The following is a 12,094-nucleotide window of genomic DNA, read 5'->3' on the forward strand; positions in this document are numbered from 1 at the left end:
ATACCCTTAACTACCCCTCATACCCTTAACTACCCTCATACCCTTAACTACCCCTCATACCCTTAACTACCCCTCATACCCTTAACTATCCCTCATACCCTTAACTACCCCTCATACCCTTAACTACCCCTCATACCCTTAACTACCCCTCATACCCTTAACTACCCCTCATATCCTTAACTACCCCTCATACCCTTAACTACCCCTCATACCCTTAACTACCCCTCATACCCTTAACTACCCCTCATACCCTTAACTATCCCTCATACCCTTAACTACCCCTCATACCCTTAACTACCCCTCATACCCTTAACTACCCCTCATACCCTTAACTACCCTCATATCCTTAACTACCCCTCATACCCTTAACTACCCCTCATATCCTTAACTACCCCTCATACCCTTAACTACCCCTCATATCCTTAACTACCCCTCATATCCTTAACTACCCCTCATACCCTTAACTACCCCTCATACCCTTAACTACCCCTCACACCCTTAACTACCCTCATATCCTTAACTACCCCTCATACCCTTAACTACCCCTCATATCCTTAACTACCCCTCATATCCTTAACTACCCCTCATATCCTTAACTACCCCTCATACCCTTAACTACCCCTCATACCCTTAACTACCCCTCATATCCTTAACTACCCCTCATACCCTTAACTACCCCTCATATCCTTAACTATCCCTCATACCCTTAACTACCCCTCATATCCTTAACTACCCCTCATATCCTTAACTACCCCTCATACCCTTAACTACCCCTCATACCCTTAACTACCCCTCATATCCTTAACTATCCCTCATATCCTTAACTACCCCTCATATCCTTAACTATCCCTCATACCCTTAACTACCCCTCATATCCTTAACTATCCCTCATATCCTTAACTAACTATCCCTCATACCCTTAACTACCCCTCATACCCTTAACTAACTACCCCTCATATCCTTAACTACCCCTCATACCCTTAACTACCCCTCATACCCTTAACTACCCCTCATATCCTTAACTACCCCTCATATCCTTAACTACCCCTCATATCCTTAACTACCCCTCATACCCTTAACTACCCCTCATACCCTTAACTACCCCTCATACCCTTAACTACCCCTCATACCCTTAACTACCCCTCATACCCTTAACTACCCCTCATACCCTTAACTATCCCTCATACCCTTAACTACCCCTCATACCCTTAACTACCCTCATATCCTTAACTACCCCTCATACCCTTAACTACCCCTCATACCCTTAACTACCCCTCATACCCTTAACTACCCCTCATACCCTTAACTACCCCTCATATCCTTAACTACCCCTCATACCCTTAACTACCCCTCATACCCTTAACTACCCCTCACACCCTTAACTACCCTCATATCCTTAACTACCCCTCATACCCTTAACTACCCCTCATATCCTTAACTACCCCTCATATCCTTAACTACCCCTCATATCCTTAACTACCCCTCATACCCTTAACTACCCCTCATACCCTTAACTACCCCTCATATCCTTAACTACCCCTCATACCCTTAACTACCCCTCATATCCTTAACTATCCCTCATACCCTTAACTACCCCTCATATCCTTAACTACCCCTCATATCCTTAACTACCCCTCATACCCTTAACTACCCCTCATACCCTTAACTACCCCTCATATCCTTAACTATCCCTCATATCCTTAACTACCCCTCATATCCTTAACTATCCCTCATACCCTTAACTACCCCTCATATCCTTAACTATCCCTCATATCCTTAACTAACTATCCCTCATACCCTTAACTATCCCTCATACCCTTAACTAACTATCCCTCATATCCTTAACTACCCCTCATACCCTTAACTACCCCTCATACCCTTAACTACCCCTCATATCCTTAACTACCCCTCATATCCTTAACTACCCCTCATATCCTTAACTACCCCTCATACCCTTAACTACCACTCATACCCTTAACTACCCCTCATACCCTTAACTACCCCTCATACCCTTAACTACCCCTCATATCCTTAACTACCCCTCATATCCTTTACTACCCCTCATACCCTTAACTACCCCTCATACCCTTAACTACCCCTCATACCCTTAACTACCCCTCATACCCTTAACTACCCCTCATATCCTTAACTACCCCTCATATCCTTAACTACCCCTCATACCCTTAACTACCCCTCATATCCTTAACTACCCCTCATACCCTTAACTACCCCTCATACCCTTAACTACCCCTCATACCCTTAACTACCCCTCATACCCTTAACTACCCCTCATATCCTTAACTATCCCTCATATCCTTAACTATCCCTCATATCCTTAACTATCCCTCATACCCTTAACTACCCCTCATATCCTTAACTATCCCTCATACCCTTAACTATCCCTCATACCCTTAACTATCCCTCATACCCTTAACTATCCCTCATACCCTTAACTATCCCTCATACCCTTAACTATCCCTCATACCCTTAACTATCCCTCATACCCTTAACTATCCCTCATATCCTTAACTATCCCTCATACCCTTAACTATCCCTCATATCCTTAACTATCCCTCATATCCTTAACTATCCCTCATATCCTTAACTATCCCTCATATCCTACACACCCACTTCCAGGGCAGTCCTACGTGCCAGTCCCTAACTCAGAGACAACAACCTAGCTGCACTTCAGCGGTCTGCAGCTGCAACATTGGAATTCAAAAACTCTCCAAACGCCCAGAGAAACCAGAGAAGCCCAGCCAGTAAGGAGAGACAGGGAAGAAAGGGTGGATGGGGAACCAGCAGAAACAACCACTGGACTGAAGGAGGAAACTCACAATGCCTTACTAGAACTTGACAGAGGAGCCCCTTTTCCTCTGATACACCCAGGCCAAAACCTGTTTCCAGCAGTTCATGAGAAAGTATTCCCTTCGGCTTCTCTCTGTCACTGTCTATGTCTCTCTCTGTCTCTCTGTCTGTCTGCCTGTCTCTCTGTCTCTGTCACTGTCTCTCTCTCTGTGTCTCTCTGTCTCTCTCTGTTCATCTGTCTCTGTCACTGTCTCTGACTCTCTCTGTCTCTCTGTTTCTCTCTCTCTCTCTCTCTCTCTTTCTCTCTCTCTCTTTCTCCCTTTCTCTCTGTCCTACTGTGCAGCCCAAGTTAGCCTTGAATTCATGAACCTCCTGTTCTATCCTTTTTCCGTCTCCAAAGTGTTGGGATTGCAAGTGTGTACTCCTGTAATTTGACCACCATTCCTGCTCACTCTAGGATCTTTATTTTGGCCACGAATGTGTGGTGAACTGTAAGGAACACCCATGGTTCATCAGTTGGCCTAACAAAATCCCAGGATAAAAATCAGACCACTTCAGCAGGCAGGATGACTGCTGGGCTGATCCAGTCTACAGGGTTAGGTCACAATAGCTAACAATAGAAAACTCCAAATGGGTCGAGCATCAATCTTCGTGCTCCCTTGGTAAGTCCCACCCCACTCAAAGTTGGTACACATCCTCATAAGCAAAGTTCTGGTCCCGGCTAGTAGTGGAACCAGTACCTTAAAAAGGACAGGATATTTCTGGTCCATTCCTGACAGATTGGGGCACCCTTTTCAGCAAGAGGGTTTGGAAGATCCTGCTGAGGAAGAAGGGCGAGCTGGAAGCAAGGTGTGGACTCGATTAGTCCTAGTTCTCCTCCTCTTTGGAGGTGAATCACCCAAGTGAAGGTGTTTTCCAATAAGCCTTCCCTTTATTAACCCACCTGAGGAGGAGAAAGTGAAAGTGTGAGCTGTCAGGCTGACTGGCTGGGTCAGACAGTGTTAAAGCCACACTCCAGGTCCTCACCTTGGTGGGCTGAGCAAGCGCATCATCATATTACAAATTATAAATAGGAAATAAAATTATCCGTGCGACTGGGGAAACCGCAAAAAAGTCCTCCTTAAAGAGTGCCTACCAGGGGTTGGGATTTAGCTCAGTGGTAGAGCGCTTGCCTAGGAAGCGCAAGGCCCTGGGTTCGGTCCCCAGCTCCAAAAAAAAAAAAAAAAAAAAAAAAAAAGAGTGCCTACCAGCAAAACCCAGTTATCAAGGACCAGGTACCACTCCTCTCAGATTGCCTAAACCACAGCCCACCTTTTTTTCTCTCTCTTTCCCGCCGCCCTCTCTCCCACCTGCTGCCCACATCTTCAGATCTCAGCTAGCAGGTCTCGGGGCCTTCGGTTTCTTGCAAAGCCTGGTGGACCTCTGTCCTTGGAAGCTCAACCCATTAACTCCTCCGCCAAGCGGTAAAGGAGGCGCGAGTACCAATGCATGCCAGTCGGCTGGACTGCACCCCCGGGGAGCAGCGCCCCGAGCGCGTGCAGCAAACGCAAAGGAGCAAAGGCGCGGTGGGCCCACTGGTGACTCTCTAGAACCGCGTAGCAGGAGGCGAGGACGTCGTTGACCAGCAGCGTCCCGTGAGCCGTGAGCGGTGCGAACACGCCCACGGCTTCCTCGCGCGCCACGCGGGCTACGCGCGCAGGCCGGAGCGCGTCCCCGCCGGGAGCCAGTACCGAGTCCCCAGCGCGTAAGCGGCGCGCGAACACCGGTGCAAAGTCACCTGGAGCAGGCGCTGGCCCCCGAGCGGCGAACACCAGATGCCAGGGTGTGAGCAACAGTTTGCGCGGTGGCCGCTCGGTCTCCACAGCCACGAACGAGGCGCGGCGCTGCAGGTCCCGGTCCAGGAAGAGCAGCACCGGCGTGGGTACCACTCGGCCCGCTGCATCAGCGGCCAGTACCCAGTCACCACGATGGAGTTCCCTCAGCCCCTTCCGTTCGCCGCTCCGCAAGCGCACCGTGGCATTTCCCGGAAAGCAGCCTCCGGCTCGGACCGCCAATGAGTTATCTGCAAGCCACAATCATAAAAAGGATTAAGTACCCATCAGCCAGTGCAAGTACCGTCTCGAAAATGTAGGTTAAGCCCAAGGCAGATCTCACCAGCCCCGGGACAGTTTAATTTCCCAAGGATCCAGCCCCACCGTGAGCGGAAATGGAAGTGTTTTACAACACTAATGCCTGTTTGGTCTCCCTTAGGGTAGCAAGAAGGCTATAGTAGACTCGGTTTCCTAAGAAAAGCCCCTTTGGACAGAACATCATCTGGCCTCTACTGTACCAGCTTTGACCGACACGTGGATGTGGTTGCGGGACTCGTAGTAGACCCAGTCGAATCCGGCTTCCACTGCTAGGCGCGCCAACAAACCATACTTATTACGGTCACGGTCAGACGTGGTGATGTCCAGGGCACGGCCTTCGTAGTGCAGTGAGTCCTGTGCGTGGTGGCCATCCTCGTCCCAACCTTCAGTCACGCGTAGGCGTACTCCGGGCCACATGTTCATCACCGCGATGGCTAGAGCATTCACCCGCTCTTTGCAACGCTAATGGGGGTCGGGGGAAAATAAAGGAGCGGTTCTCTGGATACCCTTCACTCCCTCCCAGCGTTTGGGAGTCGTGGGGAAGAGAGGATCTGAATAGGTGTAGTCACCAACCTGTACTCCTTTGCCTGGGCATGTTTAGAGAACCAAACCAGGAGGGTAACCCTTCTGAGGTTGAAAGGGGCTTACATACCTAGTTATTCCCCCATTTCCAATGTTTGCCCTCACTCTTATTTGTTCCAGGACCTCAGCCCAATCAGAAAGAGAACCATAGTAGAGAGGGAGAATGGAAGTTTGGCTAGGGAGGGCCTGGCTCCCCGAATCGAGCCCTATTTGAGCTTGACCCCCGCCCCGGGCCTCAGCTGCCCTCCCTGTGTCTGATTCATCTTTTGTTTGGTTGCCTTCCCTGGCACTGGGCATTGCTTCCTTCCTTCCTTCCTTCCTCCTCCTCCTCCTTTCAGCCTCTAGCATTAACCCATTGGTGGTCTGGGTGCGCCCCTACAGAGGTGCCCAAGAGGAGCCGCGTGGGATCAAGGCTGCTGGAAAAAGGGTTGGGTGGCGGGGGCTGCACGCAGTACAATGGCCATTCTCCGGGATGACTTAACTAAGCGAGAATCTCGGGCCGGGGCCGGGAACGCGTCGGGAGAAGCGGACTCAGCAGCCACAGCTACAAAGACGCTTTTCAGCCGCCCCGGCTCAGGGAGAGGAAAGGGCAGAGCGCCGCGCCCTACATCCCCGCTCCCGCCCGCCAGGTCCCCTCCCCCAGCGTGGCCAGCCGGCCACTGTGTCAGTCCTGAGAGCCCCCCATCTCTCCCGTCTCTATTCCAGAATCGTCCCTGAAAGGCGTGGGAGCAGCAGCACCTGAGAATGGAGCTGCCCCGGCGTGAAGCTGCCCCCACTTCCCCGCTCAGGGTGGGAGTGGAGGAAAAGGAGCCACAGCCGCAGGCCCGCACCCCCGGGGGAGGGATGCCACAGTTATCTTGGCTGCTCCGGTATGGGAGTTGGAGACCTTGGCGCACCAGAGCTGGGGACACTGCTGGAGCAGAAGCACAGGAGGACCGGCAGAAAGCAACTTTTTTTTTTTTTTTTTTTTTTTTGTCTCTCATCTCAAACTTGGACTCAACATGAAGAGAGAGACATTTGCCCCTACCCTTCTTTATAGTCAACTTCACCTCTGCAGAGGCACAGGACAAGCGGTAGCTCTTTCTAACTGTTTTGTCCCCTAAGAAGGCCCTGACCTGCGGGGGCAGTAGCCCAGTACAGAGCCAACTCAATGGAGTCCTTTTGCAGTCATGGTGTGGGAGATAAGCAAGACTGGGTGTGTGTGTGTTAGGGGGTTTCCCAGGCCCTTGGAAGCCTCCTAAGCGTAGCCCTTGTTCTATCTACTGCAGGTTTCTGCAACTTTCGGCCAGAGGCAAAACCTTGGTCAGGTTGCAGTGTCCCCTGATCAAGGTAAGGAAGGGATGCTCCGTCCAGATTTACTGGAAAGAGGATGGCTTCATCACTGGAATAAGAAGGAATTCTTGGCTTGGAGTGATTGGTTCTCGCCTTTAATCCCAGCAATCAGGATGCAGAGGCAGGAGGATTTCTATGAATGCTACATAGCAAGTTCTAGGTTGTCAGGGCTACATAGTGTCTCAATAAATAAGGAAGTAAGTAAAGGAAGAAAGAGAAAGAAAGAAATTCTTCTCTGTACGGGTTTTCCAAACCACATAACTTGGAAAACTATGGCAGTTAGTCAGAGGAAATCCGCACTCCCCCCCGCCCCCCACACACACAATTAGGTGATGTGATGGAAAGTATATAGGACTCAGAACCAGGAGTCCTGAATTCTAGTCTCAGCAATGCTACTGTTTGGCTGTGAGGCCTTGGTTAAATGCCTTTTCCTCCTGAAGCCCAGCACTCAGATATAAAATGAGGTGGGGAGGAGAAATATATCCTCTGAATTTCCTTTCAGACACCTCCAGCACTGGCCATAGGGCATTTGGGCCCTTTCCTTCCAAGCCCTGGTCCACTGAATCAGGTCGGTTCAGTGCCCCTCTTTAGTACGTGTTCCAGAATGGTAGTTGAATTTATTTATTCGAAGCAAAGTCCTCAAGCTAAGCTGAGTTTAGATGGCCCAGAAACCCTTGATTCTCAGGTGTGTCGATCTGTTCAGAGGACTGCTCCCCCACCTTCATCCTAGTACAGGCCTGTACTGATTAGCAACGACAATTCCTGACTACCCCATTCTCAGGTAGACGGTCTGGTAACCTGACTCTTGCCCATCTCTTTCCCAGCCCCCTTCTTTTTGGCTCACAGAGCTTTTGCACAGTAGACTAAGGGCCAGGCTAAGTATAAAGCCTTATGTAGGCTACCTTTCCTAGCCAGCTTCTGGCCCCCAGCTCACCCCAGCCCTTCCTGCCTGGCTCGGTAGCTGACCCCCGGTCCACGCCTCAGCCATTTCCCGTCTCGCCTGCCGCCATCCTCCTTTCCCCGCCCTCCCTCCAGCCTCTCCCAGATTCACTCTCACTAGCCAGTTTCTCCTCCCCCTCCCCATCCCAGGCTCTCGCCCCGTTTGGATACCTCCAAACCACTATCTAGCCACAAGGTTATTTGCTTTCTTGAGGGATGTGGTGAAGGAGATCTTACTTTATTTTAGTTTAGTTTAGGGTCTCTGAGGATGAAGGGACAATTTATCCTCCAGGGCTGTGGTGGGAAAATTGGGGACCTGGTGGTGTATGGTATAGCAGGTGGGGAGAAACTCTCCTTACCTCTGTCATCAGGCGGTCAGCGCCGCTGTTCTCCTCATCCTTGAAGATTATGTCGGGGTTGTAGTTGGGGACGAGGTCCCGGAAGCGCTCCGACCCCCTTGTTACCCTCCCCTCCGCTGGCCCACTCGCGCCAAGGGTCCGCTCGGGCATACTAGGCACAAACTGCTTGTAGAGCAGAGGCACAAGTTGCTTGCGCACGTAACGCCGCCGGCCAACCGGTCCTCGGCCTGGCCCGCAGCTCTGGACAGATAGTGCCAGGAGTGCCAAGCAGCACAGGGGCAACAGACTGGCTGGCAGAGCCATGGGTGCAGTGGACTTGGGTCGAAAGGGAGCGTTCTTGTCCTTACTGGCTCTCCTGTCAGTTTGGCATCTCCGCAGGAGCTAGAGAGCACTGCAGATAGAGAAAGTCCCAGAGTACCTGGAGCGCTGTGGCTCTGACCACTTGGCAGCCGCTAACTCTGCCTACATGCCCTGGGGAACCTGGAACCTACTACTGATAGACTACCATTACAGGGCAGGTGGGTCGAGGGTGAGTGCCAGCCCAGGCGGTTTCTGCTGCCCAGCTCCGGTGCTCCCAGAAACGCCCTGACTCCGCCTTAAGTGGTCCCTGGCCCCGCCCCCCGCCCTTCTCCCAGGGCTGTCCCGCCCCCTCCCACCCGGGCGGGGGATCTAGCGGTCACCACTGTTCCATTACTCCATTGAAGTGTGTCCCATCCTGGAAACCATGCAGGCACCTGCTTAGGAAATCCCTGAAGCTTTAGAGTCCTGGCTGCCTGGATAAGCATCCTTCTACCTCCGAGTCTAAATTAGGAACCAAGCTATCTTCCTGGGCACTGGTCTTTGCTCTCCTAAAGTCTACCCTGGCAGACCATGTCCTCTGCTGTCCTCCAGGAAGTGTGAGTTCCAAGGCCATCCAAGCCCTTTGGGCAAACCATCAAAGCCTCCCTTCTCTGTGCTCCTCAAGTCCTCCCGGGTTTCTCTTCATACTCACCCATAACCAAGGCTGACGCCCAGAGGAGCATTTTCCTTGGTGGTTTTATGTCTTCTTGGGAACAGAGCCTGACACTCACAATCCAGTTTGGGACATATTTTTTTGTCACTGCTGTGTCTGTATATGTTGTGCGTGTGCAGGACGCCATAGCACACCTGTGGAGGTCAGAGGGCTTTTTAGAGTCGGCTTTCTTCTTCCACAGTGGGACGTTAATTGGGCATGTGCGTTAAGTGATGTTACCTGCTGATCTACCAAACCAGGACTTTCCAAGGTTGGTGTCCTCTCAAATGGTTGCCAGATACTCGAGGGTCACTTTTTATTCCCCCTCTCCTCTTTTGACAGGATCAAATGTAGTTCAGGATTGGTCTCAAACTCACTTCACAGAGAAGGATGTCCTTGAGTGTTTTCTCCTTTGGCCTCTAGCTTTCCAGCACTGAACTGTCATGTTTATGTGGTGCTGAGCAATAGCTCAGCAGTTCAGAGCACTGGCTGCTTTTCCAGAGGACCTGAGTTAGACTCATAGCACCCACTCGGTGGCTAACTAACCCCCTACCAGGGGTCCATGCTGTCTTCTGGTCTCCTCGGGCAACAGGCATGCAATCGGTGCACAGATACACATGCAAGCAAAACACCCACACATGTAAAACAAAACCTCAGGGCTGGTGTGGTTTTAATCCCAGCACCTGGGGAGCAGGGGCAGGCAGATCCTGTGAGTTTGAGGCCAGCCTGGTCTACAAAGTGAGTTCCAGGACAGCCGGGGCTACACAGAGAGACATTTTTAAAAAATCAAAAATAAAAACCAGAAAAAAAATAAGTAATTAAAAATAAAAACCCGGGACTTCGGGCATGCTAGGCAAGCACACGACTGATCTTCATGTATTGAGCAGCAGTCCCACTTCCCTCTGATTGAGACAGTCACATGTAGCCAAGCTGGCATCAGACCTGTTGCGCTGAATGCTGGGATTGTAAGCCTGGGCTCCATCCAGCTCATCATTGTCTGAGTTGTCATTCGGAAGCTGCTGAAGGACCGTGGGCACCTAAAGTCCTCGTCTGTAGAGAACGGCTCCCTTCCCCTTCCATCCTCTACATCCTCCCTCTGGACCGCGGAATCGATTTCCAGTCCCTCAGGCCTCATGGCAGAGACACTTCGCCCACTAGTTCCTAGCTAGCATTTAAGTCAGTTCCTCTATGAGGAATGTCGTGGAGAACATGAGGTACCAGAAGCCACTTGGGGAGGAAAGAATCAGTTCACATGTTCCAAACGCAGTCCATTCATGAAGGGATGTCAAGACAAGAGCATCAGGAAGGGGACTGGAGAGATGGCTCAGCAGTTAAAAGCACTGGCTGCTCTTCCTGGAGGACCCAGGTTCTGTTCCATGGTGGTTCACAATTATGCACAACTCCAGCTCCAGGGAGTCTGATAACCTCCTGAGATTTTGGGGGACCAGGCACATACATGGTAAATATACGTTCATGCCCATAAAGCTCTCACATACATAAAATAAACACAAAAGTCCAAAGTAAAAACCTTAAGCCAGGAACCTGGAGGAAGGGCCTAAAACAGAAGCCGCAGAGGAATGCTGGCTTGCTCCTCATGGCTTGCTCAGTCTGTTTCTTACGCAACCCAGGACCACCGGCCTCAGGGTAGCACCGCCCCGCAGTGGGCTGAGCCCTCCCAGGACCACCTGCCTCAGGATAGCACCGCCCCACACTGGGCTGGGCCCTTTCACATCAGTTATTAAAGAGAATGCTCTGCAGATCTGCCTACAGGCCACTCTTATGGAGGTATTTTCTCAAGATTCTTTTTCCCACATATGTCTAGATTTGTTACAAGTTGCCAAAAGCTACCCCGTTTGCTGTGGTAAAGGTGGAGAGATGGTTCAGCTGCTTTTCCAAAGGCCACTTGGCAGCTGACCATTAGTCCATATTTCCAATACCAGGGGATCCAACACCTTCTTCTGGCCTCCACAGGCACTCGACTCACGTGGCACACAGGCATACATTCAGGCAAAACACTCACACACATAAAATAAAAACAAAATCTAAATCAAAAGCTTTAAAGCTAATTCAAATGTAAACAGCAGTGTTTTTTTTTTTTTTTTTTTTTTTGGTTTGGTTTTTTTTTTTGTTGTTCTTTTCTTTTTTTTTCCGGAGCTGGGGACCGAACCCAGGGCCTTGCGCTTCCTAGGCAAGCGCTCTACCACTGAGCTAAATCCCCAACCCTGAACAGCAGTGGTTTTAGAGACACCCAGCATGTAAGAGCGCATCCTGCTCGCTCCTTCAGAAGACCCAGGTGTGTCCCCCAGCTCACAACTGTAACTTGGCTCTAGGGGATACAACACCACTCTCCAGCATCGTGGGCAAGTGTGCACACGCTACACACATGAATAAACAATACAAGATCTTTAGGGCTGGAAAGGAGGCCACTCGGTTAGGAGCACTGGCTGTTAACGCAGTAAGACCTGTGTTTGGCTCTTGGCACGCACTTGGTGGTTCACAACTTTCTGTAATTCCAATTCCAAAGAGTAAGATGCCGTCCGTCTTCTGAACTCCAGGAGGCATGAGGAATGCCCATAGTACATACATGCAGGGGTTGGGGATTTAGCTCAATGGTAGCCCTGGGTTCGGTCCCCAGCTCTGGAAAAAAAAAAAAAGCTCATGCAAAGACACTCATACGTGTAAGCTAAAAACCAAATATTTATTTTTACATTTATGAGTGCTGTCTGCATGTACACCTGCTTACCAGAAGAGGGCATGGGATTATTACAGATGGTTGTGAGCCACCCTGTGATTGCTGGGAATTGATCTCAGGACCTCTGGGAGAGCAGCAGACAGTGCTCTTAACCAGAGCCATCTTTCCAGCCCTTAAAAAAACTTTAAAAAAAAATTTTTTTTTTGGACAGGGTCTACATACCCCTGACTGTCCTGGAACTGGCTATGTAGATTAGGCTAGC

At 50.6% G+C, this 12,094-nt stretch overlaps 2 protein-coding genes across 6 annotated transcripts in view; one reads left to right on the forward strand and one right to left on the reverse strand.

Annotated features, from left to right (window-relative positions):
* The window catches only part of Tuba1c (tubulin, alpha 1C), a 441,616-nt gene that overhangs the window by 289,632 nt on the left and 139,890 nt on the right, over positions 1-12,094 (forward strand). The window lies entirely within an intron of this gene.
* Positions 3,252-8,747, reverse strand: Dhh (desert hedgehog signaling molecule). Its single transcript, NM_053367.1, has 3 exons — positions 8,150-8,747; positions 5,138-5,399; positions 3,252-4,870 (listed from the first exon to the last, which is right to left on the reverse strand). Exons 1-3 carry the CDS (start codon positions 8,450-8,452, stop codon positions 4,245-4,247), a joined length of 1,191 nt encoding a protein of 396 aa, NP_445819.1. The 5' UTR covers positions 8,453-8,747; the 3' UTR covers positions 3,252-4,244.

This window comes from Rattus norvegicus, chromosome 7, assembly GCF_036323735.1.
Source record: "Rattus norvegicus strain BN/NHsdMcwi chromosome 7, GRCr8, whole genome shotgun sequence".
NCBI lineage: Eukaryota > Metazoa > Chordata > Mammalia > Rodentia > Muridae > Rattus > Rattus norvegicus.

What these genes read in the sequence shown, in the direction of transcription:
- Dhh (NM_053367.1), bottom strand. Translation starts at nt 8,452, where the DNA reads ATGGCTCTGCCAGCCAGTCTGTTGCCCCTGTGCTGCTTGGCACTCCTG. An exon ending in CTGACCGCCTGATGACAGAG is followed by an intron (nt 5,400 to 8,149) that starts GTAAGGAGAGTT and finishes GACCCCCATTAG; the next exon opens with CGTTGCAAAGAGCGGGTGAA. An exon ending in CCACGTGTCGGTCAAAGCTG is followed by an intron (nt 4,871 to 5,137) that starts GTACAGTAGAGG and finishes TGTGGCTTGCAG; the next exon opens with ATAACTCATTGGCGGTCCGA.